The 18,062-nt window shown below is 37.4% G+C and overlaps 2 protein-coding genes across 2 annotated transcripts; both read left to right on the top strand.

Moving 5' to 3' along the window:
* Window positions 1–5,588: 5,588 nt before the first annotated feature.
* LOC145913841 (uncharacterized) lies at window positions 5,589–9,350 on the top strand. Its single transcript, XM_083001601.1, has 6 exons — window positions 5,589–5,667; window positions 6,067–6,167; window positions 6,229–6,408; window positions 6,783–6,906; window positions 8,903–9,296; window positions 9,344–9,350. Exons 1-6 carry the CDS (start codon window positions 5,607–5,609, stop codon window positions 9,348–9,350), a joined length of 867 nt encoding a protein of 288 aa, XP_082857727.1. The 5' UTR covers window positions 5,589–5,606.
* LOC145914031 (NACHT, LRR and PYD domains-containing protein 3-like) lies at window positions 9,287–12,422 on the top strand. Its single transcript, XM_083001807.1, has 4 exons — window positions 9,287–10,575; window positions 11,101–11,262; window positions 11,469–11,630; window positions 11,951–12,422. The coding sequence occupies exons 1-4, from the start codon at window positions 9,373–9,375 to the stop codon at window positions 12,128–12,130; spliced, it is 1,707 nt and encodes a 568-aa protein (XP_082857933.1). The 5' UTR covers window positions 9,287–9,372; the 3' UTR covers window positions 12,131–12,422.
* The last annotated feature ends 5,640 nt before the right edge of the window (window positions 12,423–18,062 follow it).

Raw genomic sequence — 18,062 nt, 5'->3', positions numbered from 1 at the left:
AATTAATGCAAGATGTGAGTAACATTTTTCAAGTATCAAATGATTAGACTATTATTGTTTAAAATCCTCAACAGATTGATATACACTGATCGTTTTTTTTTTATTACTTACAATAAAACAATTGTTTGTTTACCTGTTGTGTGCAGTCGGCAGATTTAAAGGGAGAAGCTCTGATGAAAGAACACAATGAAAAAACTAACAAAGCCATTGCTCAGTTATTGCGACAAAATCCGATTCAAGGCGATTCTGAGTTGACTGAACAGTTTCGTTCCCAAACGTATGCTCACTGCGAGGTATTAACAGTGCCAATTTAGTTGTAGATGTTTGATGTCAATGAAAATAAAATATTTAGGAAATAGTTGGATTTTGATTTTTCAAATCTCTGCGATATAGATGTGATCGCCAAGTAAGGACCTGCGCAGTAGGGCGATCCTGCCAAACATGCGATTGCATGAAATATTACTGCGTTGTCAGATTTAAAAATTTGTGTTTAGCCCAGTCAGAAACAGTGAAATGTAAAATGTTATTAGAATAAACAAATGCAACTTCACTTTGGGTTAATAAGTTATCAACAAGGTTTTACTCACATATTGTGCAGATCTACATTGGACGCCAGATGTCGAAAGACTTCGCAAGTGAATGGGTCAAAAATATCGAAGAGGTCAGTTATCAAAACACATTTATCGATCTTCAGTATGAGGTGTTGATCGAAATGTTACTTTTTCCGGTTAAAAATTGATAAATTAAAATTAAATTAACATAACTACTTTGTGTAGAAAGGAAACTTTGAAGAGAGCGAAATTTGGAGGATTTTTACTGAAGAAGGAGAAAAGTTTGTGAAAAAGTTTTGTGCGGAGATTAAAGACAAGAACTCTCTGTCTCTGGTTCTCAGTGAATTCATAGAAACCCTCAACTCAACATTTCACAAGGAACTAAAGCGACGCAGAAAAAACAAAACTATAGCAATTGGTGTTGGGGCAACGTTCGGAGGCTTGATTGCCGGAGGGCTGTTTGTTTTTATCCCCTCACTTGGTGCCGCAGCTGTACTTGCTACAGAGCTCTCTTCGACAATGGTATCAGGTGGAATTGGAGTTGCTGGTGCTTCTCTAACAGGATCTGTTTCAGCTGCTGTAACCCATCACATACATTTAAAGCAAACCGATATTCCACCTGATTTATGGAAACATGTTGTTGACGACGCTGATATCGGTAACGAACAATGCTGAATCGAGGCAGCTGACAGCGAAAACCAATCTTCTGCAAAGAACGATCAATTGCATGAAAATAGGGATAAAGCCTTTGTTGATAAAATAACAGACGTAATAGACAGTGTTGTAGAGCGCTGTAAGCATTTCAAGTAATTATTCTATTTTTGATGCTCGTTGTTTCCCGGACATGGTTGTAATATGATAATTTGAAGTGTAATGTGAGACAAATGCAGTCAAAACACTCGACAAAATCTTACATAACCCTTATCATTGGTGTTGCTGCTTATGTATTTATCGCTGCAGGAATCGTTGAATTATATTGTAACATTTAATTGGAATTTTCTTTATTGAGGTTATGCGCCGCTTTGTACATTAAACATCAAATACGCCATCATTTTGTTCACATAAGTAGATAATTTCTCGATTTCCACCTTCACTAATAGTTTACTAATTTCTGGCGGACTCGTCGTGTTATCGGACTAAGTACATACGACGTACTAACTAAATATGCCAAAGTTTGCTTTACATCACAATTTTTGCAGTCGAGGTACAGAGTCAAATTGCATCACAATTTTTGCAGTCGCAATTTTTGCATTGTGTAAAATAAGAAGTTGGCTTGCAAAACCCTTTTTTGTGAGTTGTTGTGAAATTTAAATTTGTGGCAATTTGACTCTGTACCTCTGATGAAAGAAAAGGTTTACGAAGAAGTGACAACTAAAGTATTTTGCTAAAGGAAACCATATACGGTGTGCACCAGTGTTTGTTATTTTTGAGGAAACAACATTTCAATCGCAAACATGCTATTTGAAACATAGACTACGGTCTGTGGAATAAGACCGTTGTTGCCATGTAGTAGAATGACGATCAAACCGGTATAATGATTAACGGAGGCCTGAAGTACCTGGTATCGCAATGGTTAAACAGACTTCAATGTGCTCGTAGGCCAAGTTTTGTGTGCAAAGGTGTTATAAGCTTGTTTTATTCAACAGAAACATGAAAGCAAAAACATAGTAAATGCCTGAAATAGCATGTTTTTTTCACACAAAAAATAAAAGCATAGTAAATGCTCAGATAGCATTGAACCTCATTTTCTTTAACAACGTTTTGGTGTACGTTAGCGGCAATGTTTGCCATTAATTGTGGAAGATACCTTTCTATTGGTAACATGCTATTTCCAAATTGGCGGTCAATGAAATTCAACAGTGGTCTGATGACTTGAACGGTATAATAATTAACCATAAATGACGCCACTGTGTTTTCCAGACAAATATTTACAATGCAATATAAAGTAAGGTCAGCAAACACCTCATTTACTTGACAATAGCATAAAGCCAATCAGCTCAAATTTACAGAAACCAGTGCCAAATAAAGGAATGTTTAATGCCCATATGGACATATACTTTACCATTTTAATAATCTGCTCTTCTGGCACTTGTGCCTGGGAGCAATTACAATATGCCTGACAGTAACAGGAACATTATATATACTCACGTAATGTATGTCTGTAATATTAATCAGACCCGCAATTTTTTGGGAAAATGTAATTGTTTTGACCACACCGGAATTAGAAGCCAGAATATCCTGTCCACGAATCCCGATCAGGTTTTCTTCATGGTATATAGGTCGCGTGCTTGACCAATGCTGCCAATATGTTTATTTTGCATTTCTTGTTCCACCTAGCGGAGTAATATGTTGTATATGTCGCCACTAGGTTACTTGAAAAAAAGGTGGTGAGATGAAGTGGTGAAGTAAGATTTGCTGATTAATCCTTGAATTTGGCTCCTGTATATTTTTTTGCAACGCTGAATAATAGAATTTCGAACACCTTTAAACCATTTTCTGTGCCATATATGGTTGTTTAATCATTGCCATGCGAGGCGACTGTTGATCGCTCTTTTCAATTTGCGTGGTTGGATTCGGCAGTTTTCTAATAGCAACTGACCAGCGTTTTACGGATATGTCAAATTTTTTAATACCAGAGGGGTGGTGTTTGATTACATGGGGCTCAACTGAACAAAAAGGTCCCTTTTTCTGATAAATGGGATCAAAAAGGGAAATTTACTGGAGACTTGTCTAGATTTATATATCAACGAAAAAAATAAAACCAATAAATGTAAAGCGTCCATCCGTTTCAAATCATTGTTTCCATATTTCAAATAAATGCAGAGCGTCCAATAATAAATCCATTCCAAAGAACATATTGATAAGTGCAGCAGTGAGTTATAAAGTTTCCGGTATAAATTGAATATGGAAACAATGATTATGAATCAAATGGTTGGATGACACATGAATTGCTTGCCCATCACCGGATACAGCTTTCCATTACATTTGGCCATACCAAAATGCAACCAAATGGCAATTGAGAATTAAATACCCCATAAAACATGGTAATTGGGCACTCGATCATATATTTTTGCGTTTCCAAATATTTTTCCGTGAATACACCAGTGACCGTCACATAAGTGAAGTCAGGAAATACAATCAAACATATTTGCTTTTTTTCTAATAAACCCCAGATATATTGCACAACAGGCACTGGACAAGGAAACCTTATTGTGTTCTGTTCTGAATGGATAAGCTGCTACTTTCACGTATAATCTATCATACAAACCAATGGACTCGTAGTAAGCGCTGCAAGTCGGACAAATTATAACAGAAAAAGAATATTCGCCTAAACTGTTCCAAGCACGACACAACCATTGGAGCAATCCGTATTTGTTAACATGATGAACTATATAGCTGCTGCCTACTCATTGATCAGTAAAAAATGTAGTCTCATCCATGAACAAAAAGAAAATAATCGTGTGAGCAATATCATGTCCAGTTTACTTTGTAATAAAACTATTCGCAGCGACATAAACTAATATCATTGTACGTGTGAAAACACAGAACTACCAACCTTATAAGACCTTATTTGGAATACACCCCGGACAAACTCCAGATCCAGAACGTTTTAGTGAAATGTGTACACAATGAAAGCCGCTAGACGTCGCTGACAAGCAGAAACGATTTGTCAAAAAGCGATCATGTCGGTATTTGATAAAAAGCGGTGAACTTTTCATTTCCCTTCTTCCTTCCAGGCAGATTAAGTTGTTCGCTGCTGCCTTCACCTCATCGAAGTCAGTGATTTAATCACTATCATGCCCTAGCGTTTGGCTTAAATCCTAGTTAAATCATACTTTAGTGGGCTTGTATTTGAATTTTTTTTTTCTTTTTTATTTTTACAACAAAAACTTTTTGCGTTAAAATAGGCAACGCATAGGCGTGGTTAACATTCACATATTTTACGCTTCAAGCCCTACGTTGCCAAACGTTCGCCCTAGTCACTGATTCAGACAGAATAAGGCGTCGAAATTTCAGCTTGACTTCACCTGTTGTTAAAAAAGGAAAGCTGTGAAATACTTATAGGTTGCATGGTTTTTACATTATAACTAGGCATAATAAGTTGGCAACTGAACAAATGACACAAACAAGTTTATGAGTGGTTTTTCATTCAATTTCTCACCTATTGCAAGCCTGTTAATCTTTAACACTGCGTTTGAATTTCATTATATGTTATCAACTTGGAATCATCGCCTACAGGATATCGCTTTGCCGGGATAACCGTATTTTTTGTTGAAAAAGCGTCACTAGTGGAAACTTTTTTTTATAGGAAGTGAAACCGATTGCGGACACGGAGTCACGACTCATAGCACATGGCTTTATTTTCGGATTAAAGGCTGAAGTTTTCTATAAGAAAGACGCTCGAGGCATTGGGTACGTGGCAGGGGTAAACCGTCGGTTTGGGGAAGTTCTGCTTTTGCTCGAAACTGAAACTATCGAACAGTCCTGGTAGGTTTGATCAGTTGGTGTTGGGAGGTTTTTGTGAAGTATTGGGAGTAACACAGGTGGAAATACCTTGCGGATTCTGAAAGCTACTTGCTCTTTCCTATTATAACATATAGCATCAGCGGCAAGCCATCATTGCGACGTGTGAGGCTTCTGCAATCAACCGTCGATCAAATGGAATTTCATACAGTTATTCATTACGTCATAGTACGCGATGCTTTTGAGTAGAAGAGTCGACTTGTGCTCAACCATTTTGACAGGAAGGAAAACAGTCGTGACAACACTATACCAGCTTTAACAAAGCTGAGATTTGTTGGTTTTGGTATGAGTTGGGTTTGTCACTTAATTGTCGCAACTAACAGTTTAGAGTGAGTACAGTTTAATGTACAATAAGTATAAACACCACTATATCCTTTTATTGCAGATTTTTGCTGTATATTGTTAAAAATTGTTAAAACCTTTTGTTCATTGTAAAAACATATGTATTGCATCAGCTATCAGTTATTTGCTGTCTCAACAAACATCAACTCAAGATTGAATGTTCGCCGGTAACTCCCTTCACATGCTGAAATGTCATCACAAGCTTCAGAAAATCAAGGTTGCTCAGAAGGGAAGGAAGAGTCAAATACAGGTGTTTTCATTGGCGCTTTATAAAATGTTCTGATGCCCTTCATTTATAATACTTGCAGTTCTCTGCTTTTCGGCCAGGCACACAAATAATCCTAACCAAAAACGCTAATTATTCATGACGCGCAAAATCAAAAAAATTGTAGAATTTTTTTTTCCGTAATGATGACCTTTTCTTTTAGGTATGATTTATTTTACCACATGCGAGCGCCCCAAAACATCTAAAAAATTCTTCACCAGTGCACGCGCCGAATCATTAACAATGTGCATTTAAAAAATCAAAGCAAGCAAAAAGCTAAAAACCACTTTTATTAGTAATCAGCTCATTTGCATTTTCCAAGTCGCAGCGAAAAAAATCACTAAGCTTCGTACACCATGTTAAAATTGGATATGTTTTAAACAGGAAGTCATGTGGAAGTTCTACAAAAAATGTTGGATGATGTACGTACGATCATCCAACAAAGCCAAACTGATGTTCCCGGGACATCTGGAGAACGTGAAGCGGTAAATTATGACAATTTCACAAAGTCATATTTTATTGGGTGAATTTTCTTTGTTATCACAGACAACGGTTGACTCGTCACAGCGTAGCTCCTGTCGAGATTCATCGATTGACACCGATGTAGATGCAAGTGAAACTGAGCCAAAACATGTTGAAAATCCACAAGAAATTCCCAGTGTTTTACCAACGAATAGCCAACGAAACCAAGTTGATATTCCAGGAACATCTGCAGAACGTAACTTGGTAAGTTGGTGATTTATCTGCGCATTAAACCGGCGCTAAGCTTGGGGTTACGACCAGGTAGGTCTACGCAAGACGCCTTTCTTTAATTTACAATTCATGTTCATTTCTAGCAACCCGAGTTATGTTTCCACCTTGTATTTGTGAGTAAAATTAAATTCCTTTTTTTTGAATCAGCTTCGTTTCCCAATAGTTGCATTGTTGTCTTTAGGCTACCTGTATAATAACTGGAAACAGTTTTTGTGATATGTGAAACGAATTAATTTAATTTGAAATGGGAAAAGTAGTGGTAAGGGCGTGATCAACCAACAAAGATGCGTTTACATGAACAACAGATTTTTCACATTGATTTTTGCACTAAACAGCAACATGCGCAGGTATTACAGGGACCGAGCAATCTTCATCTTGGTGACATATATAACATCTATACCGAACACGTTACATCGCAACAACCCCCACCACCCCAACAACCAAACTTACAATCCCAGATACAGGAAAAATGTAAGTACTTCTAGCATTATTAGAACAACGTATAGTTCAGCGGTGCACAACCTGCGGCCGTACGGCCGCATGCGGCCGCGGACGCTATTTTTTGCGGCCGTGCACATTTATATCAAAATATATGCATTGGCGGCCGTCGTTGCTTCTGAAACTTGTTTTTCTAGCGGTCTCAAGAGTTAAGCTTTTAATTAGGCCCATTTCCATTTCCGCGTCATACACATTCGTTCGCTGTAGCGAGTAGTAACTGGTGCAGCCACCGCAACCGAGATAAAGCGCAACAATATGGATGGTGACGTCATAAAACATCAATAGTATATCGGTGAATTGTTATGTACGCATGTACAGTTGTCGAAAAGCTAAACAGTGGAATCGCTCAGTCACGTCGCTGAAACGCAAAAGGTTGTCAAAACAAGAAAAAAGGGCGTTTAATCCCAAATGGGAAGTGGATTATTTTATGATGGAGACGTGAACCTAGCGTGCAAGAACAAGGCAGTCATTGAATAATTCGACATTTCATTACATTGTTATATACATAATTTGGCAAATGCAAATAATAAATAGTGCATATTTTTCAGGTATGGAATCATTTCCATTCCTTTTTTATATTGCTCACGTCAACTTGTCGTAATTATCAGGGGTATATCGTTGAAAAAGCAGTATATTCAGTGGCGGCCGTTAGCACACAGTGGTGTGTGTGTTGCGGCCGGCAATAGTAAAAAGGTTGTGCACCCCTGGTATAGTTAGACTGGCGGGAACTTGCTTTTATTTATTTCGTTGTTCTTATCAATTCAAACATCCATATCAAAATACTTTTTTTCTTGGTATAGAAATGGTATAGAAAGGGCCATGTTTGCAATGTGTTGAAATGTAGACGGTGCGGGTGTAAACTAAAGTGAAAAAGGACATTTCAGTACCAGTATATGCCCGTCTTCTTAGTCAATTTCCACGAAATGTAAAGCAGATATTTGGCCCGAGTTGAGAAAATCGTTGAACTGTGAAGTTGAACAAAACCAGCCAGGATCATGGGGTTAAGAAGCGCAACGAAATTGGCGAGCACGCCCGAACGCTGTAATCGTATCCTCACAAATGTAGAACTCGTTCATTTCGGCTCACAGTGGGGTGAAAAGATGAGATTTAATATTGCTATGTGTCCCCGCCATTTGAAAAACGAGCACCTTTATAACTTGTTTTTATATGTTTAACTGTTATTTCGCCTTAAATTAGATAAACGTAGACACTGACTTAATAAACTTCATGTCATGTCTTGCGTTTTCGGCGGTATTTATCCCGCTACCCGCCGAGATAGCGTCAAAGCAAGTCTCTATGTGCTTATCACAACTATATGGGGTCCGTGGCTATTTGGCGTGAGAATGTCGTCGCAGCGCGTGAATTAGAGGGTGTACAAATCTAAGCATTTCACAAATCTAACCTGTTAGCAAATGGTCCCTCACCTTCTGTCCTGGTTGACAGTAGGCAGGAGATGCGATGTCTTTCTTGATTAGCACGTTCTATACGGCAGTGATGCGAGCCCCGACGTTAATATCTGTTCACAAGGTTTCCTTTGCTTTTTCATTTCTTTAACTGCTTTATAAAAATATAAAAGTTTCTCTTTGCCACGTTTGGTGTGTTTTGGTTTCGAACGTTCACATCAGTGCCTGCTAACTTTTTCCTTTTTGGTCAATAATCGTTGTCCAAATCCAAAGCGAAACGATGCAAAAACCTCATTATGGCGGGGTTACTTCAAGAGCGCTTTCTGGCTTTTTGTTAAGACTTACTATGTGAACCCGTTGTTAAGTGTTGCTTTAAAGAAGCGCAACATATCGGCAGAAAAAAATGTTTATCTGCATCGTCTGTTTGTCTGGCTGATTTCTTCCTTTCGCTTAAATACTTACTCTACTCCTATGTTTTTGGCTTACGGCTATTTAAGAACATGCATATACTTACCGTTAACAATTTTAATCCTAAAAGAGAAAAAAATAGAAAGTCATTGTTGTAGGTGAAGAGCTGAAGTCGACTTTAAAAGAAAAAGTCAAATCTATCGCCAGTGAAGAATCATCACTTGCAGAATTTACCGAACGACCCATAATACCAGTCAATCTTTCGATAGTCAGCAAACCACCACAAATTGACGATGAGTTTCTGGCAGATGGGCATTACCATCGTAGAGAGGACTTGAATAAAATAGATGCTCGATCAACTGGTGATATTAAGCCAGAAGAATTGTTTTCTCGTGCAAAGCAAACAGCACAAAAACAAGCAGAACGAAAATTTCTTGCCAAAGACGTAGAAGCAAAACGCGAATACATTGAAAAGCATCAAAATATTCTTGGTGTTGTCGGTCAAGCAGGCATCGGAAAAACTACCTCATGCAAAAAATGGGCTTTACAAGCGTTACAAGCAAATTTGTTTGGTAACATATCCTACTTCTTCTACATAGTTATTAGAAATATTAATTTCAAAACAAGCATGACTTTCCTTCGGTTTCTCCTGCACGCCATGTTGATCAACTGGAATTATTCTCCAGAGGTAGCCCAAGGCATATTGCAAGCAATCAATAGCGATCCAGATGTTTTCTTGGTATTTGACGGGGTGGACGAGGCAGCATTTGAGTCCTTCTCAAGTAAAGCTCCTATTCCTCTGATAGATAAGGAAAATAGTCCAGAAGTTTATCTCAAGCATTTATTAAGTGGAAATTTGCTTCCTCGTTCCCGGAAGATATTTACGTCACGACCTGCTCCATTCTACAAACTCTATCCTACACATCGACCAAAGTTTATTGTTCAGATACTAGGCTTAACTCCAAATTCACAGAGAGAGCTAGGGAAACAGATATGCGGCACAAGGTATAACAAAATACAGCAAAAAATAGAGCAAAACACCAATATGTTCTACTACTGTTACGTACCTGTTAACTTCATACTGACTCTTAACTATCTGAATAGTCAGGATGATGATATTCGCCTTGTTTCGCTCACGCAGGTTTTGGCATCCACTTGTGTTAAATACGCACAAACCGAACACCTCAAAGAAACGTCTCCAGAAATCCATAAACTCTCGAAACTCGCCTGGGACGGATTTCGGAAGAAAAAAGTTATGTTTAAAGAAGAAGATTTTCAAAAATTCAAAATGAAAGAATCAACAGTGCAGGCGTTTTTGAATACTTCAATAACAAAGAAAGGAAATCTAAAATTAACAATACTTGACGGCCACAAACGTAGATATTTTTCGCATCTTATCTGGCAAGAATTTTTTGCTGCGGTCTACCTCATGATGATCATGAAGTTAGCTGAGTTCGAGAGACAACACACACGACTTACCAATGGGAGATGGGAAGTTGTTGCCAAGTTCGCGTTCGGAATTTGCGATTCTTCAGTGTACGAAGATATTGAGGCTGTAATTCCCAGGAGTCCACTTGATATTTGGAAAGCCAAGAAACAGCTGCTGCAAAGCCTGATATCATCGTGTTTGAAAAAACCAACAAACGAAGCAATACTTCGATGTTGCAGCTGGGCTAAGGAAGCGAACGACCCGGAGATAACTTTGTATGTATCCTCCTTACTCCCTGATGAGCTCAACCTTAGAAATCCATCTCGCTACGTTAGCGAAACATCGCTCTTCTCCATTGACCTCCAAAACCTCTCATTCGTGATTGAAAGGAGAAACATACCGGTATTATGTGGTATAGATTTAAATGAAAAAAAAATATCCGAAATGATGGCGTTGGATGATTTTCGTTAGCTTAAGCCAGAGGCGCACAACCTTATTATCAGCATCACGCAGACTTTATTTTAGCAACGGTGAGTCCAAACATCCAAACAAAACCTGTTTCGACAATGCACGGTCCACAATACAAAAAGTACCATAAAACATGTGTACGGCCACATGAATTAGCATCCACGGCCACACTAGACCGTACGCCGCAGGTTGTGCACCCCTGGCTTTAGCCATTAAATCCGCCTCTCCAATAGTGACGTCATAATCACTACTTGTAACATTTTGCTTAGATACTATTTCATTACAATTTTAATACGTTTATATTTCATTGTCGATTTGAGAATAGAGCAAATGTCAACCGATGTAATCATTCATGTTTGACTTCCAGTGTTGTTAAACACTTTTTGAACTTTGCTAACAATAAAAAATGTTGAGAAATTTATTTTGCAAAAAGCAGTTTTAACACATGACCATATTTAGATTAACCTGCTCGACCTCTCTAAAAACAAGATAGAAGACAGTGGGGCAGTTTACGTGGCAGACTGCATTCAAAACATTAAACAAGTGGTTCTTCGTAGCTGTAGCCTTACAAGTATTGGTGCCAAACATCTATCCGAGAAGATTAAAGTGCTCAAGAAGCCGGTGAGGGGTTCATGTTGTACACTGTGAATAGGAAAGTAAAACGATAGTAAAATCGTGAATCGAAAATACTGCAAAAAACTTTCTATAGATTAGCCTATGAAATGCACAATTGCTTATATTCGTACTTTTAACCCCCTGTTTCAAGAGTAGGGTGTTATTTTTGATGCTATTACTGATATCTTTAATATAGCAGTAACTTCTTTTAGCTGAATCTGCTCGATCTCAGCCGCAACAATATAAAAGACCTTGGGGCGGCTTACATGGCTGACTGCATCCAAAACATTGAAGAAGTAAAGCTGGGGCATTGCGACCTTACAAGTGTCGGTGCCGAAACTCTATCTGAGAAAATTAAACTACTAAGGAAACCAGTGAGTGATATTATTCCTGCATGAAACGACTACTATTTCTGATTAACTTAGCACCAGTAAACAATAGCAGGTTTAAGACGGTCAATGGAAATCTGATATTAGAACAATTGCTACGTATAGAGGGGCTTGTTTGATTTGCAACGTTGCACTCTCTGCCATCTCCCCTCATAGAACCTGTCATTATATATGAATATATATATGTCCTCTATTCCGACCGCTCGTCCTTTAATTAATGTTAATAAAGAATAAAGACAATTTATTTAATAGTGCATAGGTAAGAAACATGCAAAAATATAAGTAAAATCCATGATTATTTTCAGATGAAGTTTCTTGATCTATCCCACAACAGTTTGTCAAACATAATGTCTACGTCATTGGCAGATTGCGTCCACAACATTAAGTGGTTGGAGGTAGTGGACTGTGACCTCTCAGACGAAGAGGAATATTTCATCAATTTCAATGCACTAGGAAAAGTTTACTTCAAATCGTTATTTGATTAACATACTGTAAATTGTTTACGAAATGATATTCTGGAGACAATATTCAATGAATTTCTAACATCACGCTTAGTTTACAAATTTCATTAAAATGTCAACTTGACAAAAGCATATTATATCTTGTTTACACACTGATGATCTGCATGATTTTCTGGCTCTCAAAAACTTTGTATGCTTGTATTTTTTACCATTTTATGTTCTGTACAATTCGTTGCAAGTTCTCTTTCCTACCCATTTAAGGACTTGAATATGGAAACTACAATTACCGCATATTTACTGCAATGACACTTTAAGCCTGCTCAGGGTTTCGACACATAGGATATACCAACCTATGTAGATTGATGCCCATATGTATGTTAGTAGTCTTTATATTTCCTTTTTTGCAATGTCGTGAGTTTTTCTAACCTACAAGGTCTGGTAAACATGTATTATGTCCTCATAGCACAAAATAAAAGTAAATTTCACCAAAACAACTTTCTTATAGCGAGGCTTATTCAGGGTTAACCCATAAGGACAGTACCGAACTTGTATCCTCTATGGCAGCAACAGCTGCAAAAAGAATTAATTTTGCAAGTTTATGTTTGTCAAAGCGACCCTACAGGGAGTCGCATTTCGCATACTAAAGGTGGCAAAGTATCAATGACACACAAAGTACATTTGCTTCATCCAGAAATGCGCCCCGCCTACGTCGTTTTAGCTTAGGGTTTTCAGTCATTTCATGTGAATATGATGTTGCAATTAAATTCATGAATATTAAGGGATCGCGGAAAATGTTAACCTGTCAGAAAGGTCGCAAGCGAAAGCTTTAGCAAATTCGTGTTCTGGACAATCTCAACCAAATCATTTTTAATCGGGAGATTTTAGGTTTTCCAAGCTCCTTGTGCGAAATATGCCTCCGTCGACAATGCTGTTGACAACAAAATCGCTAAAATAAGTGACAGAATGGAGTGTTGCAAGATAAACAAGATGTTGGACCCATAAACAAAGTCAAATCAAATTTATTACGTTAATAGAAATTCGAGTTAGACTTACTACCGCCATCATGTGTCCGATTTATTCCAGTTTGATATGCGATGTTCAATACCGTATAGTCTATATCTCCCAACACAATCAAACACTACTGGACAGCATCTCGCGAAAATTCAATACAAATATATATTTCTCTTTTTGTCATTTTTTTTGCCAAATGTTTTTATACAAATAAAACTCTAAAACGGCTGACAGCCAAAGGGTTAAATGCTTGACGTAATGACAGCTATTATATCGCAGTCACCAGTGTTGTTATTTGTTCCAATATTTTTTTTATGGTTTAAGAAACATATGCATCAAGAAATTTTCTGTGGTTTGCCTTGACTACGCGTAACTTATTTGGAAACTCCTGCCAGCACATTGCCACGCTACATTCCCTGACCACTTGGACCTTCGCAATGCAGCTTGCTGTATGCATGTACATGCAGAACCATGTTACGTGATGAGCATAAATATTAAAAGATGATTTTACCGAGAATTAGATGATTGTATTGATTTATCGGGTTGCCTGGGTTGCGAAGACTTCCAACCTAAAATCTCGATACGATAGCTGTGATCACCAACTAAGGACCTGCGCAGAGGGGCAAACCTGCCAATCATGCGATTGCATGAAACTTTGTAGCCTGATTTATGGAGTGCTGGATTTCTCTGTTCAGTGTTGCATGTTAGTGTGTTGCATGCTAATGAATTTTGAGTTGAGTTGAGTTGAGTTGAGTTGAGTTGAGTTGAGTGTTTGTGTTGCTTCCTTGTCTCCACTGCTGTTTGCAAGGCTCTTTATCGCAATGCAGTTTACAGTTTTGTGACACAGTTGACTTAGTATATTTTTTGAGTCAGGTTTAATTATGTTTAAATACGAACAAACTGTTGAGTCTTTTTTGGTGTTAACGGAAATGTTTTGCCATAGGTATTGGTTCAGTTAGTAGGTGACATTTGTATCTATGCGTGTTACTTACCCTTTTATTGAAGTAAAATAGGTCGTCATGTTCTGTAACGTGCTGGAAACGGTTTTCTGAAATGCGATCTGCTGTAATTCCTCCCACTGACCTGCACGCATCTATCGGAACGAAAATATATTGTTTGCTGTACACACTGGGACTCATGACAAAGTTATATTTAAAAATCTTTTTTGCGTCACTGTATCACCGTTAAGCGAAGATATGCCCCCACGAAGATACTCGCCTTCAAACATAAACGCGCGCGGTTTTCGTCTAAGTAGCGAATAATTGCAACGAACAGGTTAGCGCAATACATGTTTACGCTTATCAAAGCTAACCTGTAGGGAGTCGCACGCCGAATGGCCACAAAGTGTCAATGTCACAAGAAGTACATTTGCTTGCAATATCCAGACGTGCGCCCCGCCTCAGTCGTTTCATCTAACATTTTCAGTCGTTTCAACGTGATTTGATGTTGCAATTAAATATCTTAATATTAAGAGATCGCGGAAAATGTTAACCTGATAAAAAGGTTGTGAATCTTTTAGACTCACTACCGTCATCGTGTGTCCGCTTTATTCCAGTTTGACATGCAATGTTCAATATCGTAATCTTTATCTTCAAACACAAAACAAAACTACTGGACAGCATCCCATAACAATTCAACAGAAATGTATATTTCGTATACAGTGGACCTTACTAGCTTCTACAACATAAGTAAGAGAAGTACTATTCGGATATTATGCATTTGTACCAATGACAGCCATTATATCGGAGTCACCAGTGTTGTTATATTATATTTATTCCAATATATTTCAATTAAGGTTTAATAAAACAATACATCAAGAGTTTTTCTGGGTTTGCCTTGACCACGCGTAACTTATTTGGATGCTCTTGCCAGCACATTGCCTTGCGACTTTCCCTGACCACTTGGACCATCGCAATGTAGCTTGCTGTGTGCATGTGCAATGTGTAATTAACCCAAAGTTCTTATTTGATGTAAACTTATTACAACCAACATCTCATTGTACACAAGTTCGTTTGTGAAACGTAGATATCGGTTGTAAGAATAAGTATTTCAACGTATCTGGTGTGCTTTAGCTATAGAGAGGTTGATTAGAAATCAGTTTCGTGCTGATGATGATCCATTAAGTTTCTGGCTGTTGGTATAGAGTACGTCCTGTGATTTAGATTTTAGTCACTATGGCTTCTGATTCATTTTGCACATCAAGAGGAAATCAGTCGTACCTAACCACGTCATGTATGTTACCATATCTGCTTTGCGCAGTTCCATGTGTGTATACTTGCACTTTTTAATTATGTTCAGTCGTTCTAAATGAAACTTGACCAAGCGAACATATTCGTTTACGTTGTGAATATCCCGAGATTATTATTTACAATTAAATCACAAAAATGTAAATAACATTCAGTTTTTACTCGTATTGCAACACATTTATTAACAAAAACGGCGTTCACGAGAGGGGCGATGAAAAAAGCAAGCCCAAGCAACAAAACAAAATTAAGAGGTACCTTTTTCTACGCAAACGTAATCCCGCATTGACAATATCAATGTTCATACCTTGTTAATTAAATATTGCGAAAAAACGGATTAGTGTTCTTCCCCAACACAAATCAACAACACGAAAATCAATTCGTCACTGATTGGTGAAAAAAAAATCCGATGTTCTCTCACATTGGTTGTCGAAAGTGTCAGATCGGGTAAACAAATGTCCTGAACAAATAGTTAATTATTTATACGACACAAAAAGCTAATGCATCGCAAACTTTGCTACGCAACAACAAAGCAACTCCATATTAAATCGTAATCCAACACATCTGAGGAGCCGAGTTATGACCTTTTCTTCCAGAAGACAACCAGCAAGCATTATTAAGTTTAATCACTTTCCTTTAATCATAATATATGAAATCACCACACAAACGTGTTGTGTAGATCAGGATTAGCTTGGGAACAAAGTCATTCAGCCATTCGTATTGTTTGTTGGCGTTTGAAAGTTTGCTGACGGTTTTACATTAATTTATACTTTATGCAGCAGTAGTACACATTTGCGTAAGAAAACAGATAGCTTAGAAAACTTTACATTAACATTTTCTTAACTTCAATAAATTTGGTTTTTAGATTTGAAATACTATAGATTAAATAGTTGATATCACTGGATAACCACTGATTGAAAGCCATGTCAAGATTGGTATTCCTGTTTATTAGAAGCATACTGATTTTTGTGATGATTGACGTCACAAGTGCAGGTGTGTTTGTAATGTTGTGTGAGGTTGCTAACATGTTAACGGTAGAATTATTTTCTTTAGGAAAGTGTTGGAATGCTACATTCTCCTCAAATGGAAAGACATCTGGCGACTTTTTTATATGGCCGTTTGGAATTCCGTCAATCGAAATTACAATAAACCTTACAGTAAATAATGGTGGTTTCAGAGAAATAAAAGTATATGCAAACAGTTCGTTTAGCATCGGAAGTGCCTATTTTCCGGGTAACTCATTTGATCATTACAATAAGTCTGTGGTTGTGGTGGACCAAGAAACAAGGGATAATGTTTTGACGTTAAATCTTACAATTCTTCGACCAGACTTGTTTGATGGAATGTATATTAATGTTCGTGATCGTGGAAAATTCTGTTATCAATCAGACAACAACATAAAATCCCACACAATATCGCTACAGAGAAGGAGTAAGATTTGAGTTTTCTCGTGTAAACGGGATAGTACACCAAAACAGCTTTAACACATTTTTTTGTACAAAATCAAGACTGTTCTAAAATTCCCCAATTGGAATACATTTCACCAAAACTACCTGAAAAATGGGTTTATGGAACAGTTGCGACAGTGCAATGTGGCAATAGCATAATTACAAAGGAATCTCAAATAGTTGGAAGACAAACAACTATCACTTGTGGTGCATCTGGTCAATGGAATGACGATGATATACAATGCTATCAAGGTTTGTTACGAAACAATTCATGCAAAATAATTTTATTTCTGTTCTTGAAACCATCGAAAATCAATGCTAAATTTTTGCAGGTTCTCTTTTGGATGTAAACAGAGTCCATCCGCGTGTAACATTTATCACCAAGACTAGTGTATTGTTGTTTTGTGATGTGCTTAATAACCAAATGCATTACATCAATATTACTCTTAACAATCAAACTTGGCAAGGTGAAAAGGTAAGAAACTTCAAAACAAAAAGACTAAAATCTCAAGAATTAAATATGGCGACTTGTCGGTGGTACGGTAATTTGGAAAATCTTAGTACATCAATGTGCTATAAACTTAAAGTTGAGTTAAATGCAAGGTAATGAAATGCTTGGACATTTGCATTACCGTTGGCTTAACTTGCCAGAAGAGAATTACCTGTGACTAATTGCTTGTTATGTGTAGATGAAATGGGCAAATGTTGTAATGACGCCATCGCATCACGACTCCATTGTGACGTGTTACCAGAAATCAAAAACCTTGGATGAATCATCGAGCAGAACGGTTAAACTTATCGTATTATGTAATGACTACAACGATTTTAAAGCAGCAGATCGTAAAACACATCACAATGTGAATTGAAGAAAATTTGTTTATTGCAGTTCCCCCACAGATAGAACCAAACATGACAATAAACCGAACACTTACTCTGAACTCTCATGGGATAGTGGAAGTTGAATTTCAGTCCAATCTTCCGAATCAAACATCTTTGTCAATAACTGCTTATAAAGACGGTGAGTTCATTAGTGGAAAATTAACATATATGTTAAAGTCTTTAGTGACCTATATTTAGACGAGGTAGTCTACGTATAAAAACTTTGTTTTTTAAAAAAACTTTACCTTTTTGTTGAACGTCGATTGAAAATGTTTCTGGTTCATTTTGCCTTTCAGGAGACAAGATAAATAACATCCATTATACTTCAAAGAGGACCACAAACAAAATAGCTTTGTATTTCACCAATGTCAGTAT

Source organism: Ascidia mentula, chromosome 9 (assembly GCF_947561715.1).
Source record: "Ascidia mentula chromosome 9, kaAscMent1.1, whole genome shotgun sequence".
Classification (NCBI taxonomy): Eukaryota; Metazoa; Chordata; class Ascidiacea; order Phlebobranchia; family Ascidiidae; genus Ascidia; species Ascidia mentula.
The sequence above is the reverse complement of the archived record's forward strand: the minus strand, read 5'-3'. Positions and strand labels throughout refer to the sequence as shown.